The sequence below is a fragment of the Ursus arctos genome, unplaced genomic scaffold (genome assembly GCF_023065955.2).
Source record: "Ursus arctos isolate Adak ecotype North America unplaced genomic scaffold, UrsArc2.0 scaffold_13, whole genome shotgun sequence".
Classification (NCBI taxonomy): domain Eukaryota; kingdom Metazoa; phylum Chordata; class Mammalia; order Carnivora; family Ursidae; genus Ursus; species Ursus arctos.
In genome coordinates this window covers 17,223,855-17,243,733 of record NW_026622797.1, presented here as the reverse complement: position 1 = coordinate 17,243,733, position 19,879 = coordinate 17,223,855, and the positions used below count along the sequence as shown (strand labels likewise).

Genomic DNA, 19,879 nt, shown 5'->3' with positions numbered 1-19,879 from the left:
TTACCATGTGACTTTGCTACTCCTCCCACTGAGAGATGAGGGCTGTGTATGTACTCTCGTGCATCTGGGAGACCTTGTAACTCCAGCAGAAGTGATAATGCATGAGTCTAGGTTATAATAAGTATTACAATTTCTGCCTGGCTGTCTTGGTATGTGTCTGGTTTCTCTTGAAACCCAACATTGTGCTATGGGGAAGACAAGCAGCTGCAGGTAGCACCCCTGTACAGGTGTTCCAGCAGATGGCCTCTGCTTGGGTTCTAGCCAGTAGCCAGCATCAGCCTCCAAACATGAGAGCCAGCAAGCTTCCTAATGATTACAGCTCCAACCATCTGGTCACCTCCACCCTTTGAGCCTTACCAGCCAAGGCCCCAGACACCATGGGGCAGAGAAAAGCCTTTTCTGCTTTCCCCTTTCTGAATTCTTACCCACTGAATCTGTGAATGGGAAAAAATGCTTGTTGGTTTATGCAACTAAGTTTGGGATGATTTGTTACACAGCAGTAGTAACTGCATCAGTTAGCCTGTGTTATTGAGGAGAATCTCATTTCTCAGTGATCATCTCTTTCTATAACATGTCCAAAAGGCACACGTTTACTCAGTGACTGTGTTCTGATTATTCAGTTTTTACTATTTCCATTAACACATGACTTCCAAATCAGGAGTTAGATTGTAGACCGTCAGTTTTTCCCCAGATAAAGGCATTTGCAACTGGGCAGTCAGGTGTATCAGTTCTTACTCTCCCTTCCCCCTTCATCAGAACTTCCTTGTCCTGCTGGACTCTGTCTAGAGCCATGGCTTCCCACCACCGCCCACTTCCACTGGTTGAATTGGGAGCAAAGAAGAGGGCAGCCTCATCTATAGACAAGGGAGGGGAACATCAAGGAGCCTTTCTCTGCCCATTTTGACTTGAATCCCTGCTTCTTTACTGTGTAAGCTACGCTTATATTACTGCACTCTTAGTGCTTCTTCTGTCTGATTCCATTGTACTTTTCACTTCACATTGTATCTTCAAAAAAAATCTAATATTTTTCAGTGATAAACAGAATAAAAGTATCCAGCACTTCTTCAGGTGTATGATACAGGACCTTATTCATACTCTGCACGTGGGCTTTTTATCCAGGCGTTTAGCAGACACCTGCTAACTTTAACTCTTACTTGCAGTGTTGCATTTCTTCAGTTTGATGGCTAAAGGAACAAATTTTAGTACATTATATGTCAAACTATACCCCCAACCAATTTCCTAAAAAGTCCCCAAAACACAGTCTGTTATTAGTAACAGACTAACATGTGAAGATGAATTGTTTAGCATGTTACTTCCTGGTCGTCAAACATTTAATGTGGTTGTTAACAAGCACCTGCTTTGTATGCAGGGAAAAGGCACATTTTGCATAATGTACCATAAATGTTATGTTTATGATATGGAGTCACAAATGATACACTCCATAAATAAAATTTAGTAGAAAAAGTGCAGATAAAAATGCGCAATAAAAGCAGGCAATTTCCTGTCGTGGACTATTACCTAGTAGAGACTTAGAGCTTGAAGAATAGTTACGAATGGAGGAGGGAGGAGAGCTAATCAGTTATTTTTTTCATTGGTGGTTATGGAAGGACATGGGCTAGAGTTGGGTGTTAAAGGGGCTGTTTCAGAGAAAATTTCAGAGGAAGTGATGGAGTTCTGTCATCTTTCTGAAGTTCCCACCCTGACTCTGAACAGGAGGATTTAGTATGAAAAACTGCAAACTATACCTTTGCTTACTTCCTGCCGTTTAAGTTTATAAATTTCTCTGTGTGATGCTAAAAGGTTAGGTATCAGGGCATCATGACTGGTCTCTGAGTACGAAGAACCTCCCAGAAATGTATCTCCTGTGTTGATTACACCTGAGTCTGATGTCCTACCAATTGGACTTGGAATGTAACTCACACAGTTCCGTATGTTGCTTTGTAAAAATGGTGTATCAAGTCTGGGACAGAAATCTAAATTTGTCCATTATGAACAAAGTGGCAATAAAAACCAGGAGGATGTTAAGCAAAGAGAAGTTCTATGAGGCTTTACACCACTCCGGTATTTTTTCATAACAAATAAGGCCCTGGGACTAGGGGTGAGTGAGTTTCTCGTCCATTAAAGTACTTTTCTCTTTCAGTCTGCTTGTCCAAAATCATCCTGTTCTCAGATTAGTCACCCAACACATTCATCTTATAGTCGATTCATGTACTGGATTCCTTTTACTTATTTACATCTATAAATGTACTCTGAGTTATACTCATTTTAATGTTTCATTGCTATGTTTTTAAAATACTGGCCTAGTTTTGTCATCATGCTAGTAATGAGACATAGGCAACCTTAATAAATTGAACAGTTAGATGCAATGAGAATTCCGAATTTGGGATGATCTGTCTGCTTCCATGTCCTGAATGTCAGCGGAGACTAGCAAAGCCATGTTCATATGCTGCATGTGTAGACCTGAAGAATGTAACAGTCATTAAGAACACAAAAGGATTATTGGAAAGCTCATAATGAACCTGATATTTCAGACTTGTTAATGATATTCCTCCTTCCTCTAAAACTGCCTGTCGGCCTGCTTATGACATAATCAGCTGGGGGCCACCCCGGATTGTGTACCACTTTCGATGAGGATATCCACTTTAGCATCTATTTGGATTTAGAATTATTCCCTACTTGTGAAAAATATCAGTGTCATACTGTGCGCAGCTCTTACTTTCCCATAGTATATTCTAACACTTCTAATAGTGCAAGTTTCCTATTTTGCTGCCAGGGCTTATTTCAATATATTATTTTCATCATGGGTCACTGGCTTACCTCTCTCTCTCTCTCTCTCTCTCTTTTTAACCAAAGGGGAAGTGTAAACTATAAAATGATTTTATCTCTAAAATGATTCCTTTCCTTATGATTTGATGACTTTTGATAATTTCATGCATTTATTTCATCTATTAACTGGGTGCTGAGAGTTCTTTTTTACATTTCCAGCGAAGCCAGTTCATTTGTGTGATAGGGGCATGGTGATTTCTAGGGCTACATGATAACATCCAGTGAGCTTTCCACCTTCCTAAAGATACTTACAAGTAGCCCTATGTTATGGAATTCTCTGCATACATTTAGAATTTTAAAATCAGTTGGAACTCCAATATTATTGAAAAAGAACACAACTGGATCCCTATAAACTCTGTGTCCCAGTGATGGTCTGACCACATCCAGAGGGTTATTTCACCATTAACTGTCCGTGCCCTTCAGCTGGACTGTGCTTTTTTTCTGCCGCAGTAAAATTGTCAGCAGTGCCAAGTGGTGAAGTTTGGGAAGCAGTTCAATTTTAAGACTAGAGTTCTCATTTTAAAAGCACTTTAGTTTTTCCAGAAACTCTATTTATCTTCACCATCTCCTCCCACTCTATCCTAGTGTTTCCCAAATCCCCCCCCCCCCCCCCGCTTACATATCTATGTGTCTTTCTGGTGTATGCCACGTTGGGAAGTCTCATTAAACCCGCATCTGTTCTCTTTTAGGAGAAACCTGATGCTAGCCCCACGTCACTTCAGCTGCGGTCCCAGATCGAAGTAAGCACAATGACTTTAATCATCTATTTTTGCTTCTGCCTTTTTTTTTTTTTTAAGTGATATTCTGTACAAATCAGATGAAGCCTGCCACTCTAGCTGCGCTCACGCTGTGCCTCTTTCTCCTAGGAGTCGCTGGGCTTCTGTAGCGCCGTGTCAACCCCAGAAGTGGAGAGAAAGTGAGTTTCCTTCCTTCTGCCCGGATCAGAATTTCTGAGAAGGTCCATCCTGGTGAAAGTCGAGTGGGTGATCGTGTTGTGTCTGTGCTGTGGGGCATGATGTCATTTTCCTTGCACAGGGTGTGTGTGTGTGTGTGTGTGTGTGTGTGTGTGTGTGTGTGTGTGTAGGTGGGTAAGAGTGTATTTTGTAATTCAGTTGGTGAAGACTAAGGGTTCTGCAGGAGTTACTGGTTTCAGCTGCTTATTGTGAGTGAACTCTAAGTAAATATCTGGAAATGAGCATAGAGAAAGGAAAAGGACAGGTCCACCAAGATGGCTTTTCTTCTTTTAAAATACTTTCTGATACAGGGTGAAAGTCATAAAGAAGCAAGGTACAAAAATACAATATATTCCAGAATAAAACAATGTAAAACAAAACAAAAACCTCCTGTCTGCATCTGGCTTTGGTTGGTGCCCTTAAAACAAGAATAGACGCTTGTGACAAGATGGTAACCTTTCATGTTAACGGTAATATTTTTGCTTCTTTGTCCTGACTTGGACCCTGTAATCTTTACCGTCATGGAAGATAATTCTGTGTTATATATTATATCTGCAGTGTTTCTTTTAGGCAACTTTAAAAAAAACAAAACAAAAACAAAGCGAATGGGTTTTCTTTTTTCTTTTGTTTTCTATAACCTTTCCCATTTCTTCTTTATTCCATCATAATTACACTAGAATGTTCTATTTATGATCTTCCGAGGTAAAGAAATTTTAAGAAAGTCCTCATCTTTAAACAGACACTTCCTTTGGCCCGGAGCCACTTACACTGTTTTGTGCCAAGAGAAGCATAGAAGTGGTTTAGGAATAAAGTATTTCTGGAATGAAAAGCGCACGTTGGGAGAGCGTGTGTGTGCTTTATAGCACAGCTCTGTCTAATCCGTCCACGTGTGCGTGCTGCTCGCACAGAGGCGGCTTCCAGGAGGGAAGGCTGCTTTGCCAAGGCTTCAGTTCCCAAGAGGTGGAGCAGATTTGGTTCAGGACTGAGGAACATTGGGGGTGACGAACAAAAAGCAAACCAAGGCCATTGCCCATTCAAGGTTAGAGAATATGTGTGCAATTAACTTGAATCTCCTTTGTCGTAGTTGCACGTAACCTCCTAGCAGCTTAGTAGTGTGGAGGCTGAAGGAGCTTGGAGATTGGAGTTGACATTGGTTTGGAAATTGGAGGTACCACGGGAGTACATTGAGTTGAGTGTGGGCAGAAGCATGGAGTTAATGGGCCGTAGGTTCTTCTGACCCAGGTTGCTACCTATTTGGCACGATTCAGGCTGAGAATTCAGGTGTTCTTCCGAACTGAGTCCTTCGGGAAACAAGAAATGTTTGTCTTTTCTCCTAAGAGGAAGTGACTCACCAAATTTGTACTAATCTTAGTTAGGCTGGGTATTTCTTCTTTCCCCCAGTTGTGGGTAGTTATTCTTTCTGTGTTTATATCCTTCGCTTAGTAAAATGTGGCGTGGCTCTTGTGGCTAGCAGAGAGACTCTCAGCCTCCTCTGAGGTTAACAAGAAATTTTGAACACACACCACACACAGTACTGTTGACAGCCCCAACCTCTCCATCTGTAATACAGCCATTTTGCTTCTGTTCTTTTAAGTGGTTTACTTGAACCTGGGTATTTCTAAGTAACTTAAAAGTTTTCATCCATTTTGCCCTGTATTTCCCCATTGTTTTTTGAAAACTATGGTACTCTTGTTTTTCTTATTTTAGAAAAAAACTTTTGAAAAATGTTAAACTTAGAGCAAAGTTGCAAGAGTTGTGCAGTGAACTTCCATATAACTTTTACTTAGACTCAGTTTGCACACTCTTATTCTCCCTCCTAGACACACACATGTGCACACACATAATATTGTTAATTACGATTATTGCAGAACGATCAGAGAGTAGGTTACAAACTCTGTGACTCTCGCTTCTCAGTACTCAGCATGTATCTCCCAAGGACCAGGACCTTCTCTTACAGAACTGCACAGTATAATTACCAAGTAGAGGAATTTTAATAGCGATTTTCCTGATGTACAGTTCATGTTCGAGTTTCTCTAATTGCCCCACTAGTGTTTCTTTACAACACTTTTTCTTCAGTCCAACACTTAAAAAAATGACTCATCATATTCACATGTCCTCTCTCTGGTCATATTTAATCTGAAAGGATGTCTTGGCCTTTCTTTGTCTTTTATGCTACTGATGGGTTTTTTAAGAGGGTAGGCTAGTTGTTTTATGAAATATTCTTCCATCTGGGTTTCTTCTTAGGATTCAGGTAATACATTTTTGATGTTGTGTTCTTCCCAGTGCACTGCATCACGATGTCAGTCTGTCCCGTTGTTGGTGATACTGATTTTGGTCATTTGATTGTGGTGATGCCCGTCAGGTTTCTTCTGAGAAGTTAGAATTTTCCCTTTGCAATTAGTAAATATTCTGTGGGGAGATGATCTGAGGCTATGTAAATGATTGTTCCTCATCAAACTTCTACCTGACGGTTTTAGATTCCTTTTATAATTGTTACCTAAATCAATTTTTACAGTGATGGTTACAGAATGTTGATACTTATTCTTATATTGATAATTACTTTGGATTAAACCTTCTAAAAGTTTTTTTTTTTTAAATAAGATGGACACTCTAGGTCAGATTATAATCTGAATGAGTTTTGTTTATATTGAATAATTGCATCTTTGTACTTGAGAAAGTGACTACCTTGAAATGCTGAATCTTGCTATTCTTCAGATCAAAATGCTTGCTGGTAGTTTTGTAAGTGGAGGATGACCTGGCAAACCAGTTGGTTGTGTCTGGTTAGTGTCCGCCAAGTATCTGCCAACCAAAATATCCTTCTGAGTCAGCAGTGTTGTTTTATGGGCAGAAGTTTTCTTCTGCTTTCAAAAGGCAAGAGAACACAGTAGACAAAAGTAGGCAAATTCTGCAGCAGCCCGCCCTTAGAGCAGAGGCCTAGGTGGCAGGAGCAACGTGGGATGGGCCAACATGAATGGCCTCGTGGCTTCTGCTGTCCTGATCCACAGCCCCTCCCCCCACAGCTACCCCCTGTTGTCTCAGGCCTCAGCACATCTTCCTCCCTCCCCCACACAAAACCTGAGCCAAGGAAGTATCAGGTGTTAATTAGAATGCAAATACCTGATTTCTGAGAAATACATCATCTCTCCCAGTGGTATTTACCATTTAACAGGGTTTAAAAGTCTTGAGTTACAGGAATATAGCTCTGACCAGAAGAGACCAAGGAGGTGGATCTTTTGTGGGGGTCGGACAAGCAGTGAGAAGTCCGACAAGAAGTGAGAATACACGATATCACTGTCCCTGAATCGTCTGCCAGATGGGGCTGATCCGGCTCTACTTGGCCCATAGATACCTGAGACCCACGGGATAGGTGTGTCCGTCCAAATCTAGAACAGACCTGTCGCCACCAGTCTGACAGAACGTTTTCTTACACTCTATCTGGTCTCTCTATGCTTTCACCGAAAATATAATAAAATACACTAAGGGAGCTTTCATTTGCACCACTTCTATTTATATTTATTTACATTGCCTATCGATGAGACCATTTACTTTATTACACCAATCTTGGATTTGTGTCGACTGGCTAAAGAGCTGAACATTAATTAAATTTTTTGTTATTCACCAGTTAGTCTCAAAAATATCTAGAGAGCAAGACTTTTTTGCTGGGAAAATTCTATGTATGTATGTATGTATGAGAGAAAGAGAGAGAACACAAGTAGGGGGTAACTGGCAGAGGGAGAGGGAGAAGCACATGCCCGGTGGAGCAGGGAGCCAGACTCGGGGCTTGATCCCTTTGGCTGCCAAGCCAAAGGCAGATGCCCAACTGACTGAGCCACCCAGGTGCCCCAAAAGTATCTGTTGGGAATGCATTTAGTTACAAATAACAGCAAACATGACCTATAGTGATATTAAAAAAAAAAAAAATACAGTGTTCATTTGATAGCTCCTTGTTCCGCTGGGAGGTCTAGGGGCTGGCGCTAAGGCTCTGCGGAGCCTTCCGGAACCCACATTGTGTTGTTTGTTATTGTTACCCTCCTGGCTTTAAAGCGGCCACTACTTCTTCCAGGTGGGAAGGAGAAACAGGGTGAAGAAGGTCAAAGGGCAAAAAGCCACAGGCACATCCTTTACAAAGCTTTCCTAGAAACCCTGTCCAACACATTCCAGTTTGTCTCACTCATTTCTTAAAGCTGCAGCTGTTCCCTGAGCACCGGCTTTGCATGCCGGACCCCATTTGGGGCGCTAGGATGCATGATGAGCGGACATGAGCTGTGTCAGCATGGAGGGAGATGTCATAGGACACAGTTACATGCTTTCAGTGGTGCTACGGAGAAAAATAAAGGAAGTGAGCCCCGAATTGGGGCACTTGACCACCATTGCCATCGAGAGCTTGGAGGGATGAGTGTTTTTCTGGTGACTGCTTTATTGCCCTGAACAAAATGGGCATCTTGAGGAAGGAGGGAGGCCAGACATTGGGCAGGAGACTAGCATAGCAGTGTTTTCCACAATAATTTAATCTTTTATTTGTACGTGTATATCTGAAACAGAGTACTCTGAAAATTAGCTAGAGATCTAATAAATACACCGTGTGTCAAGATGATTTCGATTCATTACTTTCGAGGAAGCCAACTGAAGGGGAGCCCATCTGGTTATTATTTCTAGGTGTGTATCTAGATTGGAAAGAGCCTTTATAGGGTTGGTTCTGCAAATAGGAAAAGAAAAAGCAGGAAATAGCAGGTAACGTTATGGGCCAGAAACAGAACTAAGCACTTAACATTGACTCAATTAATCCTCACAACGTCCCTGTGAGGTTTTCTGTGCTATTATTCCCATTGGCAAATGCAGAAACTGAGGCACAGAGAGGTTAATAAGTTGCTCAAGGCTACACAGCTAGTTAAGTGGCAGAGCCCAGATTTTATCCCAGTTGAGAACCCATGCTCCTACCATTAAGCTATAATTCCAGAGTACTTATAATTGCATTGCTTATGCAGATAGAGAGGTTAGGGGCAAATTGAGTTCATTAGCATTATATAAATAGCAGCAGTTAAAACCTACACTCTTGGAGGTAGGGGCAAGTTTTACTCGCATTCAGGTCTAAGTTGTGTCTCCGTTATTTATTTACAGAGGCTGGAAGGTCCAAAATAAATCTCAAAACTTCACCTTCGCCAATATTTATAAGCTCTTTTCTACCAAGTCTTTCATCAGAGTTGAAAATTCACTGATTTAGTTTCCCTTTCTTTCATTACCTATGACTATACTTGAACTATTTTATGGTGAAAAAGTCCAAAAATATATCGTGTGGTGGAAGAGGAAGATGAATCAAAGGAGGGCAAGCCAGTAGAGCAGTGCTCTGTGGTCGGATGAATTGGATGGAATCTGGTTTACAAATGTTCTGTGCAGGCATCGACTCCGTTTGGACACTGCTTCATCCTCAGATTTGTTTTGTCTGGCAAGCTGATAGTATATATATACTCTTTTGACGGCATCAACTCTCCTGTTCTCCCCCTTCCAAATCCCTGTTTCACCTCCTCCTTCCCCTTGGCCTTCAGGGAAGAAGCCCTGCTTGTGTGGCTGTGTTCTGGTTGCTCGCTCTCTCCTGCTCCTCTCTGGACCGCTTACATCTCTGATCTTGCCTTCCTGCCCCTCACAGTCTGCGTCTGCCTGCCTGTCCACCGGGCTCGTCTTTGGACCTGCTCTCCAGGCAGGGTGAAGCTCCTGTGATTGCTCAGATGGGCCACGAGCTCCCGTGGCATGCTGAGCCTCTGAAATTGTTGCTCCTTCCGGTAGGGTGCCCCGGCCCCCATTCTCACCGTCTTCTCTACCTCCCCTTATCTGGGCAAACCCCATCAAACTGAGAAATCCAGCTGTGGTCTTGGCTCCTCCCAGAAGTCTTCCCTGATTCACAGAGTTGGGGTACAGTGACCTGCTATTGGGCTGTGTAACCCCACACTGTCCTGCTACTGTTATGGTAGACCGAGGTTACAGGTGTGCACGTGTGTGTGTGTGTGTGAGTGTGTGTGTGTGTGTGTGTGACCTCCCACTCTGAACCCCGGGTCTTTCACACATGTGCTTCATACTTGTCCATCCCATAGAAGGCTTCTTGCTATTCTCGAAAACCATAGTTTGACTTCTGCTCCCCCAGTTACTGAACTTGGCCCCCGCGGCCCAACTCCTGTCTTCTTCCTTGCTGAAATGCTGAGGTCAGTGCTGCAACGATAACCAACCCAGAGGCCCCTCCCGGTTCGCAGATCTTGTTGTGTTTGGCACGGCTGCCTTTCCCGCGGGTCCCGCTTCCCTCTTCGCCTTGGTTTGGTGCCTGTGACGTGGCAGCTTCCAGCTTCTCCTCGCTGGGTGCCCATTCTTGGCAGTTCCCTTTTTCTGCCCATTTCTTACCATGGGCATCCCCCTGGGGCTTTTTACCCAGCCTGCAAGCTCTCCCCAGGTACCCACACCCAGGGTTTTGACCTCTTGTGTCTGGGCGCCCACCTTCAATCCACATCTGTCCCCCTGCCCCATTTCCCGATGTGGTGACGTGCCTGTTGCTGTGACTTGCCGGATGCCTGCTCATGACTGTCGCTGTCACCCCAGCTGCGTGTTCTTACAGCAGAACTCCTCACTCCCTCTTTATCCTTCTTTCCTTCTCTGTCTGACAACTTTCTCTTTGATCATCCGTCTCTCTTCTGTTCTTAGGACCAATTTCTGCTTTTCTTTCGTGATTCCAAAACCTCAGTTATGAAATCCTGTCGCTCTACTTCTTTTTTTTTTTTTTTAACATTTTATTTATTTATTTGAGAGAGAGCGAGCATGAGCAAAGGAAAGGGACAGAGCTCTTAGGGAGTGCCAAGCGGGCTCGATCCCAGGGCCCCAGGATCATGACCTGAGCCAAAGGCAGATACTTAACCGAATGAGCCACCCAGGTACCCCTGTTCCTTCTACTTTTATAACTTTTCCTGTGTTTCCCGCTTTTTTACCGTCACTACTGCAAATGATACCTTTAGTACTGTTTCCATGAACTAGAAAAGTGCATTCAGGAAGTGACCCCCCCTCCCCACAATCAGTCTCCATAAAGTACAATCAGGCCACACTGCAGTGAGGGGATGCTCAGATCTCCCCAGTGGCACCTATTCAGTTAGGGCCTCTATGTGCTTGCACTTTGGTCAGAATCCCTGCAGTCCAGCCCTGGCCCATCCTTACCGCCACATCTCCCACCGCCAGCCCCACTGCCTCCTCTGATCTCCCAAATGCCTCCTGGGCTCTGTGGAGCTCCTGCCTTGAACGCGTCTCCTTTCTTTAGGTCCTCTTTTAAGAGCTGCTTCTCCGTGGATGCTTTCTCAGTCCCTTCCCTGGCTGTAATCTTTCCACCTTTTGGAATCCAGTAGCATCTGGCACAGATCTGAGGTCTCAGTGTATTGTAATAGGTATCATTGTCCTAACAGTGCTTATTGGGTTATTTCTATTATTGGACACCGTGCTAATCCCTTTCACTGTATTTTGTCATTTCATTTTTCATGGACTCATTGAAGTATATACTATTTTTGAGATAAATTAGCTTGCCTAAGGTCCCAGAGCTAGAGACAAAAAAAAACCTCATCCAGTCTGAGTGCCATACCAGCCTTGGGGTTAGGATGCCCTGCCTGATACCAGACTCTCCGGGTCACATCCAGGCTCTTTCTTACCAGCACTGCAGCTCTTGGCAAGTTACTCCAGCTCTGTGTCTACGGTTTCCGCAACTATAAAACGAGGATGATCGGTACAGTACGCACCTCACTTAATAAGCTATCCAACACCTACCAAGTGCTCCATAATCTTGTCTAAATCTCGTCTGGCCCAAATTCGTGCCCTTGCCTGCAGCTCTGGCTTTGTATCCTTTCCTAAGGCACCTGGCCCAGCATGATGGTGAACTCCAGGAAGCTAAGAGCTCACATTCTTCTCTCTGAATTTTCTCCAGTGTCCGGAAGAGTTGTTTGCACAGAGCGAGTGCTCATTTAAGTATTCGCATTGAAATCATTGATTTCTGTAGTTCTTTGAAAGGAGGTTAAAACTGGACTGTCCCCAAGACTGGAATCGCAGAAGACGTACTTCAGCCTCACCTGCTCCCCAGCACGCGCTAGGGTCTCCCTCAGCCAATAGCAAGGGGATAAGAAGCAAGTGTTTTCTGCTGGTGAATATTAACATTAAAAAGACACCCATTAAAACATTTTAAAAACATGTAAGGCAAAGAATAGTAGCTTCCACAAATCCCCAGATCTAATTCTAAGGCCTCTTCCCCTCTCCCCACCCAGTTCCATTCTGTAATCGTGTTCACCCAGTTCCATTCTGTAATCGTGTTCAAGTCTCCTCACATTTTTCCTCTGTTAAATAGAAATGACAGAACACACATTACCTCTAGATAAAGGTACCACATCAAGGATTGCACACAAGATATGATAGTTTTTTTTTTTTAATTCTTAAAAATTTTAAAACTTGCAGTTTTGTTGGAAAAGTACATTTCTTTTCTTTTCTTTTTGGCAACAGGTTCATTGAGATCTAATTCACATACCAGGAACTAAGAGGGTATTATGCTAAGCAAACTAACTCAATCAGAGAAAGACAATTATCATAAGGTTTCACTCATATGTGGGATTTAAGAAACAAGACAGGAGAGTTGGGGAAGGGAGGGGAAAATAAAACAAGATGAAAACAGGGAGGCAAACCATAAGAGACTCCTAATCACAGGAAACAAACTGAGGGTTGCTGGAGGGGAGGAGGGTGGAGGAATGGGGTAACTGGGTGATGGATACTAAGGAGGGCACGTGATGAAATGAGCACAGGGTGTTACACGCAACTGATGAATCACTGAAGTCTGCTTCTAATAATAATACACCATATGTTAATTAATTGAGTTTAAATTAAAAATCATATATACAAATCACGCATTAAAAATATGTAATTCAGTGGGTTAAAAAAATTTTGTTGTTGTTTATTTACAGAAGGAGAAAGAGAGGGGGGTAGGAGGGTAGAGGAAGAGAGAGAATCACAAGCAGACTCCCCACTGAGCACAGAGGCTGACATGGGGCTTGATCTCACAACTCTGAGATCATGACCTGAGCCGAAATCAAGAGTCAGACCCTTAACCGACTGAGCCACCCAGATGCCCCAAAGACTCGTATGTGTTTTAATTGACTATCTTATTTCACTTAGCATAATGGTCTCAAGGCTCATTCATGTTGATTCCTTTTTGTTGTATGAATATGCCACATTTTGTTTATCCATTTATTGATTGGTGGACACTTACGGCTGTGTTGACTTTTTGGCTCTTATGAGCAGTGTTGCTGTGAACATTGTATACAGGTTGACGTGTGGTCATCTGTTTAGTTGTTTTTAAATCAACTTCATGGGGGTGCCTGGGTGGCTCAGTGGTTAAGCGTCTGCCTTTGGCTCAGGGCGTGATCCTGGTGTTCTGGGATCGAGCCCCATATCCGGCTCCTCCACTAGGAGCCTGCTTCTTCCTCTCCCACTCCCCCTGCTTGTGTTCCCTCTCTCGCTGGCTGTCTCTATCTCTGTCAAATAAATAAATAAAATCTTTAAAAATAATAGTAAATCAACTTCATGGAGATACAGTAGACATGCCGTATAAGTCACCTGCCAGAAGTATACAACGCAAGGTGCGTAACACAGTCACAGATTTGTGTGGCCGTCACAGCAGTCAATTTTAGAACCTTTCATCTCCCCCAAAAGAAACCCTTTAGCTGTCAACCCTCCATCTCCTGATGACCCCTATTCCCTAAGCAGTCACTAATCTAGCTTCTGTCTCTAGAGAATTGCCTGTCCTGGACAATTCATAGAAATAGAGGGGGGAAGTGCATTTTTGAAAGAAAATTGGTTTGTTACGGCTCTATTAAGAGTAGAACTTCGAATCCAGTTCTTGGTAACTTTGTCTCCAGCCTTCTTGAAATGTGTAAGACATTCTTCCTTTACTAAGTCGTTTCCTAGTGGGGACCTCCGCCCTCTTCCTCAATAAGAAAGTCTCTTGTTCCTGAAGACTGGGTTGGAGGAGAAGGGCTCAGGCCCCATCCCTTGTGGCTGCCGCCGAAAGCAGGGTCTGCGTCTGTGGTTCTGTGTACTTCTGCGTGACAAGGTGGGGCGCTCTCTGCTCATTCTCATTGTAGAAGTAAGCACTAGAAACCCGCGGGCTGTGCAGTTATGAATCCTCCTTTGAAACAGACTAGATTCACTGAGAATTGCTGATGAGGTCTGCAAGTTTGCTGGGAAATCCAGGTCAAGCCGTGTCCCCTGGAGCTGAGACGAATGCATCCTGTTTCCACATCCTGTTTGTGGCAGGGCTGCGGGCTGGGGAGGGGAATGCCAGCTCTTTCCCATGGGGGACGTACATGTGTGCGCTGGGATGAGGAAGCCCCACGGAGGTGTGTCCTTCAGAATAGCTCACAAGTTAGTTCTGCCCTGTTCAGGTGAATATGTCCTTGCTGGTGCCCACTGTCCTCCCAGGAGAAGGAGGCCGGCGATCGTGGCTCATGAGCGCAGAGCCAGGAAGGGAACCAGAGGCTGCTTGGACTGCCATTGTTTGAGCTCAGCAGGGTGGGAAGTAGAGGCAGAACGTCAGGCTTAGGTTTCAGAAAATGAATGGGCTGCACCAAGAGCCAGGCATTAGATTAGTATGTATATTATGTGTTCTTTCCCTTTGCTCAGTTTACCAAGAGCTATCTGCCAAGGCTGTGGGCAGGAGGGCAAGGTCCCTGTCCAAGGGGCTGGAGCAGCTCAGCGTGCTCGCCGTCTGAATCAGGTCACCCCTCCGGGCTTCAGCTACTCAGTGATGAGTTAGAGTCGGGGGGGTCTGCTTTCGTTCGCTGCCCCAGCCTGGAGCATGCCCTGCACCGACCAGTCTTGCGTGGCCTGTCCACATGTGCTGCTGTGCTGTCGTTGGTGTTGGACAGACCCTGAGCCTGCATTTAAGCTCTGCTGATTGTGGGATGAGGAACAATTGATTTAAATTCTCTAAGCTTCAGGTTCCTAAACCACAAAGTGTGCACAATAAAAGCTCTTTCCGAGGTTGGTTGTGCGAGATACCTAGCACAGTGCCCGGCATGTGATCGGGGTTCACGTTTCGCTTGTTCTCTCTCCACTACCTCTTTCACATGTGGCATCATCTGTGGCCATGGTGTGTCTGTGGTTTTCATCCTGTGTCGTCTTAGATGGTGTCCTACACAGAGCTCAGCCAATGGCTAGGGCCACGGAAAATACGCCATTCCTACGTGAACTTTCCTTTCCTTTTCTTTTTTTTTTTTTTTTTAATTTTATTTATTTATTTGACAGAGATAGAGACAGCCAGCGAGAGAGGGAACACAAGCAGGGGGAGTGGGAGAGGAAGAAACAGGCTCACAGCAGAGGAGCCTGATGTGGGGCTCGATCCCAGAACACCGGGATCACGCCCTGAGCCGAAGGCAGACGCTTAACCACTGTGCCACCCAGGCGCCCCTCCTTTCCTTTTCATAACCCCAAGAAGGGGAGGCCAGGAGACAACAGCATTCTCAGAGAGCTCGTGCAGTTGCAGCGTGCCGAAGGACGTGTTTGTGTGGGCGGCTCTGCGTCTGCACACGTGTGCGCCCCAGCACGTAGCATATTTGAGGGGCTCAGCATTCCAGAAGGCAGGGGCTCGGGGCAGGAGCAGCTGTGCTAGAATTCTCCACCTCAGCTGTTCCCTGCTGTAGACTCTGTTGCCCTTCGCTTCATCTGTGAGTGAGCCCCAGCTGCCTGGCCCCAGCTGGAGTCCATACGCCCGGGCCGCGGCCAGGAGGTATTTAGGATGCGAGGGGCTGCGGTTTCTTCTGTCTCCTGCAGGAGAGGTGAACAGGACACTGAGCTGGGGGGGCGGGGTGGCGATCAGTAAATAAATAGCAATCCTGTCCTGGCAGGAACAGGGAAGACCCCTATGGACAACTGTATTGCACAAAGTAAATGGTAGCTAACAGTGAAGGGAATGGGGTGCGCTGTGGGTCAGAAAAGCTAAATGACTTGCCAAAATCACAATCACAAAGCTTGGGCAAGGCAGAGGTGGAATTCTAGTACAGATCCATCTGCCTGCCAGGGCCGGGCCTCTTCTCATAGACGCCACCACGCAGACCACGGACTGGTGCGTCGGGGAATTCCCATGATGGGCCAGGCAGCAATGAAGTGCAGTTGGATAAACATTTTCCAGATTTCTGCGGTGTGGATAAATTTGCTAGGTGCTGGAAAGATGGATGGGATGGGAAGGTAGCTGTCCCCTTATGACCTGCAGAAGTCATGACTACACGATCATCACGTGCCGTGAGTGCAATGCAGAGGGGCCTGGAGGAGGACGGCCAGCCAGGCTCCTGGGGGCCGGGCACCCGCCGCAGACACAGAAGTTTGGTATCAGACAGGCCTCTGTTGGAGAAGCGGACGTGAAGGTGATGTTTTTACGGGGTTTTGACCGCTTGTGTTTGTTAGGCCTGGCTGCTCTGTGTCTGATGGTGTGGTCTGACGTCAGATGCAGGCAGGTGGGGAAAGGGGATAAACTGCCACCTGCAAATACGGACACATCCTCTCTCACCACCTCCACGCAAGCCTCCAATTTTGACTCACCAGGAACCTGCAGGAGGAGCTGGCGTCCTTCCTGAGATGCTCACCAGCCACAGGCCCGGAGCTCAGAGCACCTGAAGAGCAGACTGGGCAGGAATTCAAGCACGGTGGGCCCAGCTGCTGCCCCCCGCCACCAGCTGCCCCTGGGGCCTGTGATGACGTGTGTCAGCTACACCAGGGCCTCATGCCCTGCACGGACTTGGAAGCATAGAAAGAAAATAGCTGCTTTGCCTCTGCTTTCCGCATCTCCCATGAAGTAGCTCACGTGACTCACGCTGACCCGGCACACGGCAGGGAGGGAATTCTGGGAGACATAATCCAGCTGAGCTAAGTCGATAGGCTACAAATCCAGGTCAGGTGCCCAAAGGAGTGAGCACCGCAGGGAGGGCAAAATTGGAGGGGAAGGGAATTCTAGACAGAAGCTAGGGTATGAGGTAGGTGGGTGGGCAAGTGGTTCAGAGTCCGTGCAGCCCCTGGGGCCAGCTTTGGGAGGTCTTCAGAGCCCAGGGGTTGCCTAGCGGTGGGTTTTGTATGTTAGAAGGAGCATTGTCAATGTGAGCAGCTAGGTCGGGGTGCCTCCAGGAGGGCAGGAGACCAGTGGTCCAGGGGACAGATCCTGAAGGTCTGAAACTTGCCAGAACCTTTATTAGGCTTCTAGTTTTTAAATTCTTCCATCCCACTGGCTAATTCCTTCATTCAATCTTTAAGGAGTGTCTCCTGCATGCCAAGTACTGGGGATGGATACGGTGCACTCGACTACCCCTGGCCCCCAACCTCGTGTCTACAAACTTGGCTGCTGTATGAGCTTATTGTATTTTCATATTCTGAATTCTCTTCTGAAAACTGCACTTGAAATCCTGCTTACTAGATTTTGGAAACCTTGGAGTAGAAGGGTGCAAGGAGGAAATGGAGAAAGAAGGGTGGGGAATGTGTTCCCAGTGTCTCTTGGATTCAGCCGTGGTCGCAAGCATACCCACCCATCACAGTTAGCTGGAGAGCTTGTTGGAAAGACAGACCCTCAGGCCTCATGCATTGACTTCTGCAGATGTGGCTGAGATGTGGAACTTGGGAGTCTTTAATAAGTTTTCCGGGAGGTTCCTAGGCAGCCAGCTTGGTGTTACAAATCACTGCCAACACCCATTTCTTTTCCTTTGGGTTGACACTCTCTGCTTCTGCTCCACATCTCAGTCCGCCATGGAAGCGGTGGTGGCACCCAGCTGTTGCGGTAGAGGGCGTGTGTCGTCACGGTGACCCTGGCACTGCTTCCCGGAGTGTCTATCAGGTGCCCATGCGTCACTTCAGAGAAAGCCTCAGGAGCAGAAGGGGGAAGGATGTGAAGCAATCCGAGAGCCAAGTGAGACCAGCCAGCAGAGTTGGAGGACAGCACATGTGGATGTGACAGAGGACATGTGTGGGAATTGAAAAATGAGATCTGAATGGTGACGAAAGTTAACTAGACTTATTGTGGGCATTTCGCAATGCATCCAAATATCAACTCATTAGATTTTACTCTTAAAACTAATGTGTCATATGTCAGTTATATCTCAGTTAAAAAAAAAATCTGAGAGGACAAGAAGACCTTAGTTCCCATCTTTTAGTGTTGATAACATAAAAATTTTCCTTCAGCTGTGTCTGAAGGAATCGAAGGTGGGGCTGTGGCCGCGGTCATGGTGGAAAGGACCTGATCCTTTGTGCTGCTCCCCAGGAGAAGTAGGGCAGGCCGATGGCTCCTACAGCCACGTCCTGGATGGTGGCTGGCCACTGTGCCTCTGGCTTGTGACCAGCAGGCCGAGGAAGGGCCCTCCAAACCCGCAGCTCCTCCAGATCTGTCCTTCAGAGGCGGCTCCCTGCTCCCCTCAGAGCAGCTGACAGAAGAAGGGCAGCCCTGGCCCCCGTGTCCCCAAGCTGGGGCCTCTGTGCCCAGACAGCACAACGGCCGGCGTGGCCAGCGTGGCCTGGGCAGTGGTGAATGGGAGCCGCTGTTTGTTTCCACTGAGAAAGTTCTGACCCGCTTCCGGAGCCGTTGCCATGGAAACAGACTGAGGAGATAATTGAATGGAGCCTCTTTTCCTGCCGTCTCCCCTCTCCCTTTCCCCACGCTGAGGCTGAGGCTCTTAGGGGCCGGCTCTTTGCAGCCTGGTGTTCCCTGCAGGTTCATGCACATTTGATAAGCATATCAAAGGCTGGTTTTCCGTACCGTGCCAGCCTCCGCTGGCATAAATGACCCCAAATGCACCCTGTACCACACAGAGTGGCAGCCGGTTGCCATAGCTGTTCTTGTGCCGAGCCCATACCGTGCATCCTGATAACCACAGCCTTCCATGGGGACATGCAGGTCCTTCCCTGTCTGTCCAGCTAGACTCACATCTCAGCCACATTTCCTTGCAGAAAAACCTTTCTTGGACCACAGAGTTATTACATGTATGCACTAAATTTTATTTTATTATTTTTTTTAAGATTTATTTATGAGAAAGAGTATGTGTACATGTGTGCAAGCACGGTGGGGAGGGGCGGAGGCAGAGGCAGAGGGAGAGAGAGTCCCAAGCAGACTCCGTGTTGATCATGGAACCCGATGCGGAGGTTGGTCCCATGACCCCAAGATCATGACCTGAACCGAAACTGACCCTTAACTGTGCCACCCAGGCACCCCTGTATGCGCTAAATTTTAAAGGGGAAATAGAAGGGAAGAATAATTTTGCCTCATTTACAGAATAAGTAGCCATCATCAGAAAATGTAAATAAAGCTACTTACAGTACTTCTCTCATTTTATAAAAACTAGCTTTTGTGGTAAAAACAATGTGCTAAAATCGTGTTTTATTTTGCTTTTGACCATAATTCAGTAATTCTTTTTTTTTTTTTAAGATCTTTATTTATTTTTTTGACAGACAGCACAAGCAGGGGGAGCGGCAGGGAGGAGAGGGAGAAGTAGGCTCCCTGCTGAGCGGGGAGCCCCATGTGAGGTTGGATCCCAGGACCTTGAGATCACGACCCCCACCAAAGGCAGACGCTCAACCAACTGAGCCACCCAGGCGCCCCTAATTCAGTAATTCTGAAGATATAAAGACCTAAATAAAATTTAAAATTCACATGGGGCCATAAAAGGAAAACATTAGTTTCTATTGGTTCCACCAAAAGCAGAAAAAAAACAGAGGAGTTTGTTTCCCTTTCACTCAGCACCTTTTGTGTGTGTGTGTGTTAAGGAAATGTCAAAAATCAGATCTTGACCTGCATCTGCAGACGCAAGTGGCCAAATCACAAAACTAAGTTGGCACTTTGAGTACCAATAATTAGAGAATATGGACCCATTTCAGGCTCACGGTTTCATACCCGGCACCGTGAATCAGACGGGAGAGGCCCTTGCCTTCGTGAATCTGGTGTTTCAGTGGGACCAACATCAGGTTGGGGTCAGAAGAGCTGAGCCCCAGCTCTTTGACTTGCAATCGGATAAGTCACTTTCATGAACTTGCCAGGTCTCCGTTTCTGTATCTGTGTGATGGGACTTGCCATG

The 19,879-nt window shown here is 45.9% G+C and overlaps 1 protein-coding gene across 8 annotated transcripts in view; it reads left to right on the top strand.

The window, feature by feature from the left end:
• SASH1 (SAM and SH3 domain containing 1) overlaps nucleotides 1–19,879 on the top strand; it is a 244,748-nt gene that overhangs the window by 137,894 nt on the left and 86,975 nt on the right. For all 8 annotated transcript variants that reach the window (XM_044386408.3, XM_048226135.2, XM_048226134.2 and 5 more), the window contains exons 3-4: nucleotides 3,516–3,566; nucleotides 3,693–3,742. In XM_044386408.3, coding sequence (XP_044242343.3) covers nucleotides 3,516–3,566; nucleotides 3,693–3,742 — 101 coding nt within the window. The remainder of the gene's footprint in view (nucleotides 1–3,515; nucleotides 3,567–3,692; nucleotides 3,743–19,879) is intronic.